The sequence below is a fragment of the Bactrocera tryoni genome, chromosome 3 (assembly GCF_016617805.1).
Source record: "Bactrocera tryoni isolate S06 chromosome 3, CSIRO_BtryS06_freeze2, whole genome shotgun sequence".
In the NCBI taxonomy this organism is placed as follows: Eukaryota; Metazoa; Arthropoda; class Insecta; order Diptera; family Tephritidae; genus Bactrocera; species Bactrocera tryoni.
The window spans coordinates 6,169,513-6,188,176 of NC_052501.1; the positions used below are offsets into that span (position 1 = coordinate 6,169,513).

Here is an 18,664-nt window from a genome sequence, read left to right on the forward strand (position 1 = left end):
GGCGCCAGATCAGGTGAATACGGTGGTTGCGGAACGATATGGGTTGAGTTTTTGGCGAAATGATCACGAATTGCGAGGGCAGTATGGGATGGTGCATTATCGTGGTGTAAAAACCAAGAATTGTCTTTCCACAATTCCGGTCTTTTTAGGCGAATAGCGTTACGCAAACGACGCATAACGTACAAATAATATTCCTTGTTGACTGTTTGATCGATTGGAAGGAATTTAATGCACAACACCACGATAATCGAAGAAAACAGTCAACATGACCTTGATTTTTGAGCGACTTTGGCGCGATTCTTTTGGTCTCGACTCTCTTTTGGCACGATATTTGCTCGATTGATCGGTTGTTTCGAGGTCGTAATTATAGATCCAAGTCTCATCGTCAGTTATAATGCGTTTCATGACACCCTGGTAGTCGGAAAGCATCGTTTCACACACTTCAACGCGACGCCTTTTTTCCAAAAAATTCAATGATTTGACGCGCTTGAGGCCCAAAACATCCTTCAAAATGGTATTGGCTGAGCCTTTCGATATGCCAACTTCATCAGCAAGGTCTCTAATTGTGAATTGACTGTTTTTCAACACCAAATCTTTGATTTGTTGAACGTGAGTTTCGTCGGTTGAGGTTGATGGTCGCCCTGGACGCTCTTCGTCTTCGACACGTCCGGCTTGGAACTCACTATACCACTTGTAAACATTTTTTTTAGACATAGCATTATCACCAAAGGCTTTCTGCACCATCCATCCTCAACGTATCCGCAGCAGAAAATTGATTCCGTAAACAAAATTTAATGCAAATTCTTTGCTCAACAAATTTCGGCATCGCAAACAACGAAAAACTCACTTTTGGCAGCTCACAAAACGACACGTATCTCAAACACTTATGAATATTTTGACATGAAATTTGACATAAATGTGACTGACGCTACTACCAACCTAAAAAAAAAATAATTCTCCAAATCCTGCGACGCGCGGAGTTTAAATTCAAATGTCACCTTATTTTTTGGGCGCAGTAGTACTTTACAAGCCGATATTTTGTTAAATAATGAACTATAGAAGTTCTCCAAAAATGTTTAATAATTTGTACAGAGTATAGTAAATAATTATGAGGCAAGCGTTATCAAAATAACAAGAGCTTTATATCATGTAAATATTTATATACATTTATATACGTTATGTAAATCTTGTTGAAATTACTTTAGCAGGAATCACTTTTTTAGGCCCGTTAATAGTTCCCAGATAATTTCTACTGATTAAATACTATCTCTGCGAACTTGATTAGAAATTCCAAAAGAAGAAAAGAAAATATATCTAACGATGAATCTATAAGTACAGACATATTATAAATATTTTTTTTACTTTTATGAATAACTTATTCTTCTTCTTCTTTATTGGCATAGACAGCGCTTACGCGGTTATAGCCGAATAACTAATACAAGTATAATTGGCAAGGCAGATTTATACGCCCCAGGGAATATATATGAATTTATTACATAAAAATAAACTCACTTTGAAAAACATCACCACTAATTAAGTATAATCCCAATTGAAAACAAAGCTATTTAAGTAAAAATTAAATTCCTTGGAACCGCTAGATGTAAATCGTGCTCTTCGCGTTTTCCCTTTGGTGTGACTCTTAATTATAGTAATCATTTAAAGTTCAATGCTTTCAATAAGCAGATAATCTTAGAACACACGTGTGCACATTTAGGTATGTCTATAATTCTGTAATATGTTAATGGTGTTCTATACATTTGTACGAAACCGAAATTGCATATTTCCACGTGCTACCGTGAACCCTATCAATGAGCGCGTCGTAAATCAAAGCAGCCGCGGCCCATTGCAAGCGCTGACGGATGGCCTTTATTTTTATGCACATAAGCGCAAATGAGACGTGTTGGTTAACCCATTATGGGGCACTTAAGGCGGCGGCATGATGCGTGAGTTCAGCATGGATTTTATAGTTTTAAGTGTCAGTAAAACTAAACCGAATGATATAAAACTAAATGAGCCGCAACAACAAGCGCACATACCAACAATGACAACAGACACATTATACATGCATGCATACAAATACACATATTAACTTTTATATGCATGTGTGCGTATGTGCATGTTGCCGCGGCGCCAATTCCCTAACGACACCAATCCAATATCCATTTCATTAGCGGCCGTGATGCACAACTCGCCGTGATTGGGGTTAGCTGTAGGCGCTCAGACACATGCACACACACACACACGTAAGCGGTGTCGTAATCGCAAGTGGGTGTTTGTGTTGTTGCTGTTGCTGCGAGTTATCGCTTAGCCTTTGGCGCGACCCTGCTATGCCCTCTGTGCATGGCTGCGGAGCTAATAAATAGCAATAATGTCACCTCTTTTGATAAACACACAAAATAATGCGCCACAGCCGTTTGTCATATGCTGCGCACTCATAAATTCTCAACACCCGCTTTACGCGTTGTTGTTATTGTCGATATTGTTATGCCATTGCTACCGCGCGGCCGCTACTGCTTCGCTTCCATAATCATAAATTAGGCATTGTGTCAGTTCGAATTTGGTTGAAATGTTGCGTGGCAGCAAGCTTTTCTGCATTGTATCTTGCCCCAAAGCGACGTTGCATGTGGAGTATGGATGTACATATGTGTATATATGTATGTATGTATATAAATATATTTGCCTTTATTGAAAGCAAAATTGGTGAAAAATATGAAATTTTTTATTAGAAATAACGTCAATTAGTAAATGTGTTTTTACAAAACTGTTTATCAAATTTACAAAAAAAATTATCAAACTTCAGTTCGTCATAAATAAATGCTTCTTATTTGTGAAATATGCCCAAGCAGATTTTGTATGTATGTGTGTTCTTTAAAAATATTATCAAAATTCGCTCAGTTAATAAAAATAGTTTGATAAATTATTGTATATTTTTGTCCTGGCTAAAGGAAGAAGTTTTTAAGGTTTCATATTACCGAAAACCTTAGCTAGACTTTAATCAAAAATAATAGTTTTATTGTTTTTAAAAATGAACAATCAATATTGATGCTTCTTCGCAATTCTTCTGAATTTTAATTCAAACTATTTACCGCGGTCTGCTTATATGATAGTAACAGACTCTATGCTTTCAATTTATGGTCCCATTAGAATTAATAAAATGTTGATACGAGTATTTGTGCAAAATTCATCATTTTGGTTTTGAGTGTGACACGCTTATAATAATCTCTCCGCAATAGTTTATTTAGTTAATAACAATTCGATTTTCTAATTTTATTTTGTTGCAATTTGCTGGCTATATTTTTAGTTTTTTTTATGATTTTTCACGAAAATGTCTCTTTCTGCCGAGGTAAGACCTAAGGAGAAAACTCAGATTGAGATAATGTCTGAGTGTGGTGTAAAAAAACCGCAAAAATACGCCCAAAATAATCGGAAGGGTGCGGTTCCAAAAGTTGATGCGCGCTCTAAGCTTCATATCCGAGCCTTAGCCACGACTATAACTTTGAATTGCGGTCAGATAAAGACACAATTGAAATTGCCAATAACTGGGCAAAGGGTGCAACAGATTTTCCGAAAGGAGTTGCACTTGAAATATGACGCCAAAGTTCGGATTCCAAAACGTTTACCCGAGCACAAGAAGGCCCGACTAGCATTTTTCTAAAAATATAAGTTTTGAGAGAATGACTTTAAAAAAATGATCTTCAGTGTTGACAGAAATTTTAATTTGGATGTTCCAGATGGAAAGAAGAAATATTGGCATGATCGAAGGCATTCCCGGCAGACTTGTTATAAGCGTAACTAAAGTGGTGACCCTCTCATGGTAAGGGCTGCTTTTAGCTCCTTAGGAAAGTCCCCGATTTGCTTTGTATCCGACCGGATTGATTCACAAAAGTATACGGATCTCTTTGAAAGCGAACTTATATCATTTACTGAAATGTTTCATGGTGAAGACTGGATATTTCAACAAGATAATATCCCTATACATGTTTTGAAGGTATAAAAAGTCACGCTTATGATCTCTCCGAATCGAAAAGTATCCCGTTATTGGATTGGTCAGCTATAAGTCCGGACCTGAATCCAATTGAGGATCTTTAGGGCATTCTTTCCTCAAAAGTTGACGAATGTGGACGGCAATTTAATAGCTTAAAAGAAGCCATTGTTGGGAAAGAGGCTATCTTCACAAACGTACTTAAAAATTTAGTAAATTCGATGCCCGACTCGGTTCTATTTTTTATCAATGCTGCTTTTTGAACAAATATCAACTGTCGTATAAGTTTATCGCTCTATCAACTTGGTAATGCTTGAAATATCTTCTGAGGCCATCAATACTAATTGCGATATTGATTCTTTAATATTATAATATAATTTTTGACTTTTTTTTTAAATATCTTCTAGTGAGAATTCTTTTAGGTTTCATTCACGGAAAGGGCCCGAAGCAGTGTAGACCTTTTTTAGCGTCGTTGTAGATCGCATGTAACTCGAAATTATATTTGATTTTTTTCTAAAACAATTTACGTTATATTCTTAAAATATACCATACATTCTTTAAAACAAAGGCTCAAAGGCTGTCAAGCTGGGTGTGCCACTTAAAGTAGATTTATCGTACAAATTCAGTAATATGTTTTACAACAACAAATAAAAAGCCAAACATATGTATGTATATATTTTTTAATTTTTTCTGAATGTGTCAATTTCATTATTGTTAGTTTAATTAGACAACTAACCAATAAATTAACCATTTAATACCCTATATTTTCGAGATTGAGTTGGGTTATTTTAAGAAGTAGATATACTTATAATATATAATCGTTTATGAAAGTGTTACACGAGAAATGGAGTACGATAGTTTTGTTATAAGCTGTTAAAGCTTTTTCAATTTATCTATTGTTGTTCGCCTTTGAAATTTCAGTTTCAGCCAAAGCTACCTAAGACGGATAATTATGAATCAATTGCTTGTTACGAATAGCTTATTTTTCATAACCAATCATTATTGAGAATTTTTAACGACAGTTAGAGGAAGTACAATGTTAGCTAACCTAATGCAGGCTGGCTTGGTTTGTTTGACTTCTAGAACTGTCACAAAAAGTTTAAATAAGTGTAAATGGCTTATTATGCTTCTAGAATATTCTCGAACTACTCTTATGGCTAGCTCAACAAGCTTCAAAGCCATCATTTGACCACAGAAGCATTCATAATCTTAGAGGAGGCAATAAAGCAAAATTATATGAATATCGTAAACTTATTTAAAATATTGCTTTATCTCAATACTAAAAAATAGAAAAAATATAAATGTTCTTAGTGAAATTCTAAGAGGAACAAAATTAAAAGAATTATATAGAAAAGTAAAATAGATGTTTGCATTATAAAGCAATCTACGATTCACCGGGCGTATCTGCTGGATCTGAGCTACAAATCTGACCCATGAAGATATAATTTTAAAAAAGTCCAGCGACATTAAGTTTAAAATTTTTGGGTAAAATAAACTGACAGTAAAAACTTGATATAAAAAGCCAAAGAACTGTTAAAGAAGGCTTCAATTGCATAGACTCTCCTGTTTGTGCGTCGAATTATCAAAGCGCAACTAAATATTTAACTGAAATACAATTTACATACTTATAGTTGTTTATGGTTAGAGAATATTATTATATATTTTTTTTATTTATTATATTTTATATACAATTTACTACAACATAATATTTTTCTTTCCATCAATACTCTACACAGTTCAATCAGGATCTGTACTCCTCGTCTGGCGTGCAATTGGCCTCATCCAGCGCCTCTGGCAGCTCACACTCACCCTGCAGTCCCATACTACCGCCGGCGGTGAGTGCGAATGCCGCCGCTGCAGCAGTAGCGGCCGCACACAATACCGCCGCCGCAGTCGTCGCCGTAGCGGCGCAAACCGCCAATCAGTCGGCGAGCTTAAGCGCAGCGACGAGTCTGCCACTGGGCGGCAGCAGCGGCAGTGTTGTGCCCGGCAGCGGAGGCGGTGGCGGCGGTAATGTTGGAAGTGCTGGAGTTAGTGCGGGCATCGGCGGCTCTGTGATCGGTGGCGCTGGTGGAGTAGTGCTGGGCGGCGGCGGTGGCAGCAGCGTAGCGGTCAACAGCGCGATACAGCACAGCAGAGCGCATACCAAAGAAGAGGATCTGGGGGTGCCACGAAGTGATGCCGAAGGTAAGTGTAAACCGTTAATAAACTATGCATGCCAAACTTGAATATTATAAATATTTTTTTTATTTTGTGTGTGTGTGTATGTAGTTCGCGGCGCGGCATTGAAAAATATTTAAATTTCTCATCGGCATTCGCCAAAGAATTTTTATGAGCGCAAACTTTATGCGACATCTAATCATTGCTGCCGAATTCTACAAATATTTTTACAAGTCGCCGCGAATATTCACCATTTTTTGTTTGAAAGCGATCAACCTAACTTGTACATACATATGTACATATGTATGTATGTGTACACGCTCTGACTCAAACAAAAATCCACTGAAATATGTGTAGTTGGCGGGCAGGTGTTGGCAGTGAATTCCAGTAGCCGCATTGCGCCTTGATCGGAATGCGGTTGCGCACTCTTTACTGCGTCGCGTCGCGTTGCGCCGCTTAGGCGAGCGTTTTCAGCGCACGCGACTTATTCGTACTTCTCCTTTCATCTTAAGTCAAGTCAAGTCCATCTGAATTTTTCACATTCCACAGACGAATTTTTAATATATTTACTCCACATACATATCTACATATTTGCGAACATCAACCATATATCTATATACAAATGTATATCCTTATGTGGTTATATAGATACATATGTACATACATGCATATATGGATGTGCGTGAGCTATTGTAGTTGAATGCGCGCGCGCCTTAGTGACAAGCGCGTTGCCGCTGCTAATTAATTTGCAAAAATTTTTCAGATTTTTCAATGTCATTAACTCTCGTTTCCATTAATTTCGTTTTGTTACTGCCTACATACATGCCATACATACATTCACACATTTGATTGCCTATCTCATCGCACATTCGTGTTGTAAGGAAGTGTTCAGAAATATTTCAAAAATTAAACAAATGAAACGTTTATTACTAAATTTGTTGGCGAATTCAAACTGTCAAAAGCTTATTTGACTTTACTAAGTCAGAGGTGTTTAATCAACAAGCAGCACTGATTTATGTGCTTATGCTTTAAATGACAAGCGAAATGCGTGTCTTCCGCGATTTTTTGGTCTCTTTCGTTAATTAACGACTTTTACGATGACACATATACATATGTACATATCTACATATGGTTGGTTGTATCAACTTTTTAGTCAACTAGGTTGTTGTGTGAAATTAGCAATAAACTTGTTTGTGACAACATAAAGTCTTGTGATTTTTTATGTTTAAATAGATTAATTAGGTTATGTTGCGCATAAACTGGATCCAATGAGACTCCGGGGAATATTCATGAAATAAATTTATTCATATATTAAACTCGTCATAATTGATGTCTATAAAGTATGGCGGTAAAATCATTTACATATATTATTTTATTTCGATTGGAGAGACAAATCTCATATGGGATAAAACTAAGGACGAAAAGATCTACATGCATATGTATGTCGAGCGCTTTGTTTCAATCTCCGAAATCGGTTTTCATAATGCTCAAACTAGTTACTCTACTGAAGGAGTGAAGAATAATTCTTCTTTATTGATCTACGGCAGTCAAAGGTGCATATCGTCACCTAAAATGCTAAACAGCGTATCATCAAAAGAAAACCGAAAATCGCTGTCTGATGTAATAACCAATATCTAGCCATTTTATAACCAAAACTTAAATTGTGTTTCAATATGAGTGTATGATAACCAATATATAACTATTTTATAACCAAAATTTAAATTATCTACGAAAAATATTTCCATAAAATTTCAAGAGTCTTTCGAAGGTTTTTTAAAATGCTTTAGGGCTTCACCACGAGCATGATATCTTTTCATCTCGATTCCTAATCAGTTAATGACAGAGCTACTTTTCGTTCGACAAAGCGATTGATTTACGATTCCTTAACAGTCTTCAAATCAACAGTGAACCAAATCATATTGCGCCAATTCTGCGTTCATGGCTCATCACACTCATTCGACTTTCTTCTTTACTCAGTTTCATGAAAGCGAAAGTAATGACTCAGTCGTTAAGATCAAAAAAGATGTCATCAGCTATGGTGAACTATTCTACAGAAGAATTAAACGTTTGACGACCTGATTCCATATTAAGATGTTATATGCACTTTCAAATCAGAAAAACCGCGTTTTTTGAGAATTTTAGTTTAAGGAGTTACATGGGTTTCCTTGGGCAAAAAAAACACAATTTTTTCCAAAATTTTTTTCTCATATAAAAAATGAAATAGAATTTTTTATTGTTACAAACATACACAATTAACAAAGAAATTCTGAAATTGTTGAAGGAAAATATTTAAAACTCTCTCATTTCCCCTCAACCGACTTCAAAAGTTTCACAGTTTCAAGAAAAACGCGTTTCAAGACGGCGCACTCAGCCTAGCTTGCCTGGAGAGCGCAAGTTCTCAAGGCTGTATCTCCGAAATTATTTCTCGAATCAGCTTGAAACTTTAGATAATAAAAAATTCGATTTTTTTAAACGTAAACCCATGTAACGCCTTAATAAAGATTGAACTCTAAAAAGAAATTATTTTGAAAAATTTTGGATTACGAACTGCAAAAAGCGAAAGCGAAAAAATGTCTAGCGTTGAAGAAGATTTGTCTGCTTAAATCTCAAATCTAAAAACCAATATATAACCAAAAAATATTATTGCTATAGACTCGAATAGTCGAAGGACTAGTTAAAATTTTAATTTTAACGGCCTCCCAAAAAAGCTGTATTTTGGTAAAAAATTTACACCTCGGAAATATTAATTAAAATCTTATACCTTCAATAAATGACAAATATGTACATTTAGGAAAATCGCGTAAAAATTTCGAACGATCAAGTCGCTTCGGAGAATCTTCCTCAACATTACAGTTAAATATGATTTCAGAAATATTAGTATTTTAATTTTCATTGCAATTTCAATCAGATTTTTTCTTAATAAACTACATTTTTTACACAATTTTCTAAGCATCATCTTCTTATCTTCATAGCACGTCTGGTGGGTTCGCATCACAACGAGTCCTCCTGCTCATCAAGTCCCGATTCACCTCGTCACAACTTGCATGGAGCTCAAGCCAAGGAGCTGCCCCTGCCGTTGGACACATCGAATGTTAATGGACAGGGCAGAGCACAATACTTATCAGCCACCTGCGTCGTATTCACAAACTATTCCGGCGACACGGCCAGCGTGGTGGATGAGCATTTCTCGCGGGCGCTCAACTTCAACAACAAAGACAGCAAAGGTGAGTCTATAAAATAGTCGAATGCCAAGCAATTAAACACATACATATTTCTGCAACAATGCATATTTGTGCATGGAAATGTGACGGCACACATACATATGTACATATATGCACATACATGAATACTGAAAGTAACTATATGCATATTTGGCAGTATTGGTTGAAGATGGTGTTGGCGATAATAAAGGAAGAAACACTTGCAACTGCACATTTTCCAAAGAAATCGCGTTGCATGAAGTATGTATATGTATATGGATGTGTGTATGTGAGTGTGTGCTGGTTGTGGTTTCTCTTGCGGCAATTTTTCCATGAAAATCGCACTTGAAAACTGCCGCTTTTCGGCGTCGCTCGTCGCTCGTGAAAGTGCGAGGCTCGCACCAATTTCGCCACTTTGATTTACATGACTAATGATGCCTTTTATAATGCGCCACGGCTGATTGTCATCGTGATTGTGTGGTTGTGTGCGTGTGGCGTTTGTGATGATCAAAAAGCGGCTGCTGTCATGTAACTGTCAGTGCAGTGGCGCAACATACGCGCCTTCCTCGGTTAGCCGCCAAGTTTGTAGGGCGGGTAGTAAGGGACACAAAAATGTGTTAAAGTGATTAAAGAACCTCCACTTTTCTTGTATTTGGCGCTTGTCAACCCCCGTAGCCCCTCTTCTCACGTGTTTACATACTTATTAACATACAAAGCTGCCATGTCATAATGAGTGTGTACAAGAGATTAACTCGAGTTTTGCTTAAATTGTTCCCGCTGCCTCAGTTTGATATCTCAATATTGCACGTCTGCTTTGTTTTGCTTTTGTTTTTGTGGGATTTGATTCTTTGGCAAAACAGCACTTTCTGTCGCACACAATAACTTCATAAATTAGTCAAGGCGTGGTGTGGCGTTGCAGTCGCTTAACCGCTCAACCGCTGGCACCGCTGCTGGCTGCTGCTTTCGCTGTCATTGCCAGACACTTGCTGCTTGTTCTTTTCGATTTCGCGAAATTAATTACCGCATTTAATGAAGATAAACGCGTTGTCTTAAGCACATGACTTGTCTTTTTTCCCGTCTTTCAACGTCTCATTTCACCCCTTGAGGTTTTTCTGCCATTTAGTTACTTTTACTTTCACGTGGCTCGCTGTACGTCTTCTTCAATTTTCATGTCGCATACTTTTTGCTTGTTCATCAGCGTGTTCGGACTCATTACCACCAATGTTTTTTTTTTTACCAAAAAAGCGAGAAATATTCAAGTGCAGTGCATGAACAGAACATTTTTGATTTGTTGTTTTGTTTTGCGGTGGTTATTGACAGCACCACAGGGTGTCAATAAAATTGATTTATTTGACACAAATGAGTTTTGCTAACACAAATAATAACTGAAATTAATTTTACACTGTGGGAGGCGTTGCCTAACAAATTATTTAATTTTTTTTTATTTTTTTGACCTTGAATTATTAAGTGCAGTTAACATGAACATATTTTATGTCTCAAAATAGTTGTAAGAGTGGACGCTTCGTGGAAATAATGGTTCAACACTCAAGTAAAAAATTTATTTTAAATTAATATTTTAATTCTCAAGTGGAAAGAGTGAATTTCAAAAAATCGATTCACTCACTCAAAATTTTTATTTGTTTTTATATCGAATGTGCATATAAATATTTTAGAAATTTCTCTAAAACATCTGGACCGATTGGCTAGAAATATTGATATAAAATTTTGCTATTTATGGCCAAGGAAATAAGATTTTCGATGTGATTTTTGATTTTTAAACCTCTCTGAAGTGTAAATTTTTGGGCAAAAAAACACTTTTTGTGAACTCAAAAATCCGAATTTTGAGTAGTCCTTGGATTATTAACCGTATCTTCCTCAATTTTCCTATTTTTTTTCTTCGCTGAAAACTGCTCAGCAAAATCGGCGGGACGATTACTGGTTGCCCGAGAATTTACAAATAGAGTCTTCGAGCATAGCACGGTGGGTAATGGTGGTACGACAAACACAGACTACATGATCCCACTTTTCTACCAGGAAAGAAGGTTCAAAGTAAAGATAGAAAAAATGGCTCGAAAATGGTTGATGGAGTAGGTGCGGGAATATACTGTCCAGATTTAGGGGAGCTAAGGTTTTTGTTATTGCGAAAGCCGCGGAGCTGAGCTCCTTCAGACATTTTCAAAGTCAACATCTACGTAGACAGCCAAGCAGCAATCAAGGCAGTAATGTCGTATCGCATATCGGACAGAAGTGTCTTGGGAAGCAGGTCGGAAAGTGGAAAGTGCTGCCAGAACTAAGCAACTTCAGTTCTACTAGGTGCCAAGCCATAAAGGCATCGAGGCCAATGAAATAGTGGGCGAGATTGCCAAGAATGGTGTACTGCCAACACCCAAAAACGTGATCAACAGAACCGGAAGTACACAAAATTCCTAGTGGTTCTCGATAAAACAGACTGGCGGCACACGCCCTCAGAATGGGGTTGAAAGATCAAGAAAATGTATAGAGCAAGTCAACAGGGAAACAATAGAGTATCTCCTGTGCATTTGTGCCGCATTATCAAGACTACGCTGTAAGCATTTAGGGTCCCCACGGTATGATACTATGAGGGAAGTATCGATAGTGAGACCGCAGAGTCCGTTAAAATTCGCGTAAAGCGCCGGGATCCTAAAGGATGCCTGTTCCTCATGGACATAGAAACTGAACTCTATCGATGGTATCGCAAAGGATCAAAACTGGTCTATACATACTATGTGGCTTATTGGCCTACCAGATTAACCTAACCTAACGTATATAAGCGAATTTTTCATATATGTATGTGTCATTGGAATGTTTTTTTTATTTCACCCTTTTATGGAAAAACAACAACAATGTTTATATATATTTCCTCAAAGTAATTTTTTTTATTTTGTTCTTATTTTATCTTTATGTACATATGTATATGTATATTTTTTGTATACAACTTTTGTTACACACAACTTTATCCACGCATTAACTCGCATATGCTTACCATAATTAAAGTGAAAGTAATTAATTATGCCAAAAATCGATTGCAGGACATACATATGTATGTATTTTTGTAATTGCAAGAATCTCGAAAATTTCAGTTCTTTAAAGTATTTGAACTTCAACACCAAACTGGAATGTGGCACACTTACAAGAATTCCCCAAAGAGTACAAGCATTTGTAGGTACCTATTGGTATGTGTGTATGTAGCATGTACGAATGCAACACTGTACATACATACTTTGGTTGCAAAAAATGCCTTTTGTATATAATTAATACATACTTAAATATATGTACCGTACGTACGCGCATACATGCATACAAATGATGCTTTAGCATTGGAGTTAAAGCGTGGATATAAAGGAAGGAAGGCATTGTGCTGTTAAAATTGTATTTATAAATAATGCCCTTAAAAGAAATAGAATCATTAAAAACGCATTTAATCGATACGCGCACGAGACAGTAATACGAAAAGTATACATATCTTTTGCTTGGTTCATTAAATTTAACAGGGTGGCTGTTTGGTAGGTCTAAAAAAAATTTGAAATCAAGTCACTGATTTTTGAAAACTCTGTGATAAATTCCTCAAGATCTCTTAGAATAACTGCTAGAAATATGTAGAATTAAAGAACAAATGTTTATTTAAAGCTTTAAGGGTATACCAACTGTATCAATTAAATAAATTAATAATAGGAAATAAAATTTTTGAAGAAAAAAATTAAATTTTATCCAAACTACACGCGATCTCCAATGGCACTAAGAAGGTTATCCATTGCTGCAGTGATACCGATCAAACTTAAAAAAAATTCCCTCGAGAAAATTAAAAAACAGTACAGTAGGAAAAAAATTAAAAATGGCGGCTTTTTAAAAAGAAATTGAATTTTACTGAAAATTTTGGTCGTCTTTAGCCTGATAAAATTAGATTTTTCATTAGAAATATTAGACATTAACTTACGTTTCTTCAAAGTACTTCATTATTGTGTCTATAAAATCATACAAAATGCAAGAAAGAAACAATTTGTAATGTATTCTGGAAAAAGCAGGCTTCACTTTTTAATGAAATTAAAAAAAAAAAAACATTTTATGAATTAAAAAACTATTTTTTAAGAATTTTTTTTATCAAATACTTATGTCAGAAATCAACAAACGAAGGACACTCATACACTTTTTCAACCTCAAATCACTAGAAATCTCAGAGTATCATGAAAATTCAAAACTTCAATAGTGTTTTGGCAACGAACCAGCCGTCCAGGGCGTTCCCACATCTGTTAGGAACCGGAACGGATGTGGAATTTTGTCCTGTCAAGGACTGTAAACTTGCCGGAATTGTGCTATAACAATAACAACAAAACTATAAAACACCGTTTTCAAGTTTTTCTTCGACAGTGACTCGTATAGTCAAAGTGGCTTCAGAAAACTCATAGAAATAATGTTTTCATACAAAATGTCTGTAAGAATTGCTTAAGCCTTATATATTATACCACATAATTTAGATATGAACCCTTCCAAGACTAGTTTTTCCTCGATAGGCCCGACAAACAGCTGATATTTTCGCCCAAGCAAGCCAAATACCAGGTAAAACCAGTTACTCCCCAACTACACGGTGCCCCACACATTACAACAGTTGGGTTATGCTTTTGCTCCTCGACATTTGCAATTTTTGCTTTTACAATTTTCCATTATACTTTTTTTGTGCGGTATTTGCATTGGAATGCGCCGTTGCAGCGGGCGCATGCAATGGGTGGTGGTCGCGCAACTGTTTCGGGTTTGCGGCCGCTGCAATGCCAACGCCGCACTGCATTAATTCATTAGTTGCGCGCATAAAACGCTTAAAACGAGCTAAAGCGGCGCGCAGTGATTCCCAAAAATATCCGCGTGTGCCTTACTTCGATATATGAACGCACACACACACAAACATACATACATGCATGTATGCAGAAAGATGTGGTGTACGTGCAGCGGCACGAAGTTGAGTTGCTGACGTACTGGCTCGCTGACTCGCTCAGCCATGGCATATTCATGATTCGAAAGCAATTTAATTAGATGCCAACCGAAATTCGATGAAATTCCTTTGTGCGCGCCACAATGCAACGCAAGCAACAAAACTAAGTTGTACAACAATAAGAACAACTAGCGCAGCAGCGGCGGCTAAAACGTGTGCCAACAGCCGCGGAAAAAAACCGTTTGCATCTTCATCGAATTTCGCCGCAGCCCGTTGACAACGCTAACACCAAGCACAAGCACATATGTACATACACATGTGTCTTTTTTAGTGCTTATTGCATTACAATTCTACAGTTGCTCCGCATCACATGCAGATGTCAAGCTATTTTTAATTATTGCTACCGATTTTGTCCGTCCTCGACGTTGACTATTTTTTCTTGGCGTTTATTTAATTTTAAATCTAAAAGTCGAACAACTGCATCATCGTTCACTCTGCGGTCCTTGCTTGCTCGCTTTTGCGGTTGCCGGCCGCGCATACCTTCAATGAAAGGTGCGCGAAGTGCAGCCGAAGGCATTCAACCAATGCCTTAGTGGGACTGCTCGCTTACTTTCTTCTAGTGCAAGGAATGCATGCGCTCATATCGACTTGTAAACATACATATTTACACACATATCTCCGCTTTATGTACTCACTACTCTCATTTCTGGTTTGGTGTGCGTGTGTGTGGTCTGGTGGAGATAAACTCATCAAGCGCGCTTATCAGATTCGCAATAAATAACATGTAACGCCCCTTGATATGCACCAATATACACACAGGCATACACTTATACATACATACATAAAAGTAGGGAAATGCTGGTTCTTTGCGTGCAGCGGTGCACGTGACAGGCCTGTCAGGGAACACACCTAGGCGCAGCAGGGCATCTTAATCCATTCTGCTACTAATGCATACATACCTACATAAGTACATATACGCTGCCAATGGATTAATTGAAACTAAAAGAAAGTAAATTGCTTGGCGACAACCCTTGGTAGCCCGCGGTTATCTCTTATAGGTAGCAATTGATCTGCCATTAACGACACTACACGGCTATTAGTAATGCGGTAGGCTTGATCTTATTAATTAATAAAAATTACAGGAGAAAAGTAGAAAGAACCATTCAAGAGTGGGAATTCATATGTATATACTTAATGGCAAGGAAGCATTTTGACTATGTAAAAACGGCGATCACAGAGGCTAATTTTATAAACTACTATCTCCTAGTCACTTTAATATACATAGTTTGAAAATATGCCTGTTTGAGAACCTAACCATCTTCTTCTTGTTGATTGGCGTAGATACGGCTTACTCGATTATAGTCGAGTTTACAACAGCGCGTCAGTCGTTCTTCCTTTTCGCTGTGCAGGTCTCCTCTTCCTCTGCTTCTCCCGACGGTTACTGCGTCGAATACTCTCAAAGCTGGAGTGTTTTCATCGACTCGGACAACATTGACGTTGTTGTTGGTGTTAATGCTAGTTCCAAGATAGACGAAATTATCTACGACTTCGAAGTTATTACTGTCAACAGTGACGTGGGAGCCAAGCCGCGAGTTCGAAGACTGCTTGTTTGATGACAGGAGATATTTCCTCTTGACTTATACCAAACCTATTTGCTCCGCTTCTTTAACCAGTCTAGAGAAAGCAGAACTTGAAAAGTCGCACGGTAGGGAGTCGCCTTCTCAGAAATCTCTTTGGTATCGAACGGTTTGGAGATGCTCTTCCCAATTCTGACGGAACTTTTGGTATTACTCAACGTCAGTTTACACAGCCCAGCCTGGATTTGGCGCATGGTGAATATCTGGTCAGTTGTTGATTTCCCAAGCGTAAAGTCACACTGATAAGATCCAATTAATGTTTTAACGGTGGGCTTTAATCTTACACTTAGTACGCTCGATAGAACCTTATATGCGAAGTAGGCTTATCCCACGGTAGTTGGCGTAGATTGGGAAATCGGGCTCACCATTTCCTGTTAAGCTTTCACTGCCATTCAGCAGGTTGGAGAAGTGTTCTCTCCTTAATTTCAGTATTCTCTGGACATCAGTTACTAAATCACCTCTGGAGGCTCTACAAGAGTATGATCCGGTCTTGAAACCTTCTTTTAGTCGTCGTATCTTTTCGTAGAATTTTCGAGCATTACCCCTGTCGGCCAGCTATTCGTATTCACGCATTTCGACTTCTCTCTTTTTTAGTCTCGCTTCCTTCTCCAACTCTCAGTATCTATCCAAAAAACTTATGTATGTACATATATATGTATATTTGGATATATTTTCGTTAGTTTTCTATATCGAGAAATCTGACTTAGATGGTTTCTAATACGAGATCGGTTCCGTGATAATAATGTCAGGCATATCAACTGTAGCTGAATACCCCCGTTCCAAATATACTCGAATAACTGTTCATCAAATCGTCACCTGAAATGCAAACTAACGTAACAACATTTTCGGAAATTTACAGTGGCATGAATTAAACACGACATAAAATGGAACATGAATGAAAAAATTTTTTAATATTGGTTAAAACTGGTTTATATCTGAGCGCAGAACCTGAAAATGTTGGACATATGTAATATTATGTTTGTAGTTTGAAGTAGCGAATCATAATCAATAAGGCACTCAATATCGAATTTTCTGATGATACGTTATTTTGCATTTCAGGTGACGAAACACTTTTATATGGATGGGCGCATATACATATGTATATTTTCACTGCTAATAGTGTGTATATTGAACATACTCGTATATCAAACTCGATTTCTCCCATTTAAAACAGCCGTTTGCCATTAACAGTTATGCGTATAGCGTTATAATGCCCTAGTGCCATAGTAGTGCCGGATATAAAAATAAAAGGACTCACTTACCAATTACTGCAATAAATTAAACTCATTAATATGAAATAGTTTAGCTAAATAAAGGCACGTCTGTCTGTATGTGCCCCTGCTTGCTTATATGATTATACATATATGTGTATGTGTGTACAAGAGTGCTCATTGAACGTGACCACATGGAATAATAAATGCATAAACGCTTGCACTATTAAGTCCCGTGAAGTTTAACTACCAAAAATAGAGCGAATAACAGCAAACACTACTCAACACTTGCCGAGTGCTGCGATGGAATGCAACAGCCGGAATTTCGTATTGTCGCACGCTCAGCGCTCAGCGCGCAACGCCGTGCTGTACAGTCATACTGCATTAACCAATAAATAGGCGGTTAGATTTGGTAGTGGCGGCAGACGATGTTGCACAAGCTGTGGCAGCTAATGTGGCTGCTGCTGTTGCTCTTGTTGTTGCTGTTGCTGCCATGGCTCTATGATGGCAATGCCGCAGCCGATGGCGACGCGGATGAGTCTGACTCTACCAACGACTGACAACATTCCGAACTCAATTTAGTGCGGGAATCGCATTTGTTTGCACTCTTTGTGCGCGCTACATGTGTTTTGATACTCCTCGAGCGCTGTGCAGCTTGCATGTTGCAAAATTGTGACAACAACAACAGCGCAAGCGCTCGGTGCCACACCAGTAGCAGTCGCCGGCGGCGCGTCGTATTACGCCTTCTGCTTATGCCAAATGCTCGGATGCCGCGTGCCACAGTGGCTCCAGCACACAGCCAAAATCGGGCGCAAATAGACAACAACAACAAAGTACATACACAGTATAAATATATACATACATATGTATGTACATAGGTTGATGTTTACATGCAACGCGTTGCATTGGGGGCAAACACACCCAATTCCTTGTTTGCAGCAATGCCCCAGTCTGCTCCAGTTAGCCGAAGGCAACTGCTGGTAACCAGTCCCGCCAGTCAGCTGCGAAGACTGTCGTCAGCCCATCGATGCGCATACGAAATGACGCTAAGGAATTCCCATTAATACCAACACAATTGAGGCACGTTAACGTGCATGCGTAAACACAAGCATACACACACATACACACGTAGCACACCAAAACACCGCGAATGTAAAAAAAGTTAAATAAAGACGAAAATGAACAGCAGCAACAACAAGACAAACCGAACACGAATCCATAACGACAAACAACAAGCGCATACGTGCGCCAAGATGTCTCCATCACGCCGTGTTAGGCCGCTGCGGCAGCGCTTGCACCGAAAGTCGGTAGCGGCGGCTAGCGCAGGCATCATTTAAATTCACTTTCAATTCCTCAATGCCAACCAATTGAAACTACGAATGCCACAAAATATTTACAATTGCTGGCGGTAATCAGTGGAGGCGGCAGCTGTGGCTGTAGCAAGAGGGTGCCTGTTTTAAGAATGGGATTGAGTGAAGTAGTGTTTGTAAGAGTGGCAGATTTAGCGGGTTCTTAAAAGTTATGAAAATCTT

The 18,664-nt window shown here is 37.9% G+C and overlaps 1 protein-coding gene across 2 annotated transcripts in view; it reads left to right on the forward strand.

Moving 5' to 3' along the window:
* Positions 1 to 18,664, forward strand: part of LOC120772550 (protein vestigial) — a 40,028-nt gene that overhangs the window by 12,915 nt on the left and 8,449 nt on the right. For both annotated transcript variants that reach the window (XM_040101234.1, XM_040101235.1), the window contains exons 3-4: positions 5,719 to 6,169; positions 9,115 to 9,366. In XM_040101234.1, the coding sequence (XP_039957168.1) occupies positions 5,719 to 6,169; positions 9,115 to 9,366 (703 nt within the window). The remainder of the gene's footprint in view (positions 1 to 5,718; positions 6,170 to 9,114; positions 9,367 to 18,664) is intronic.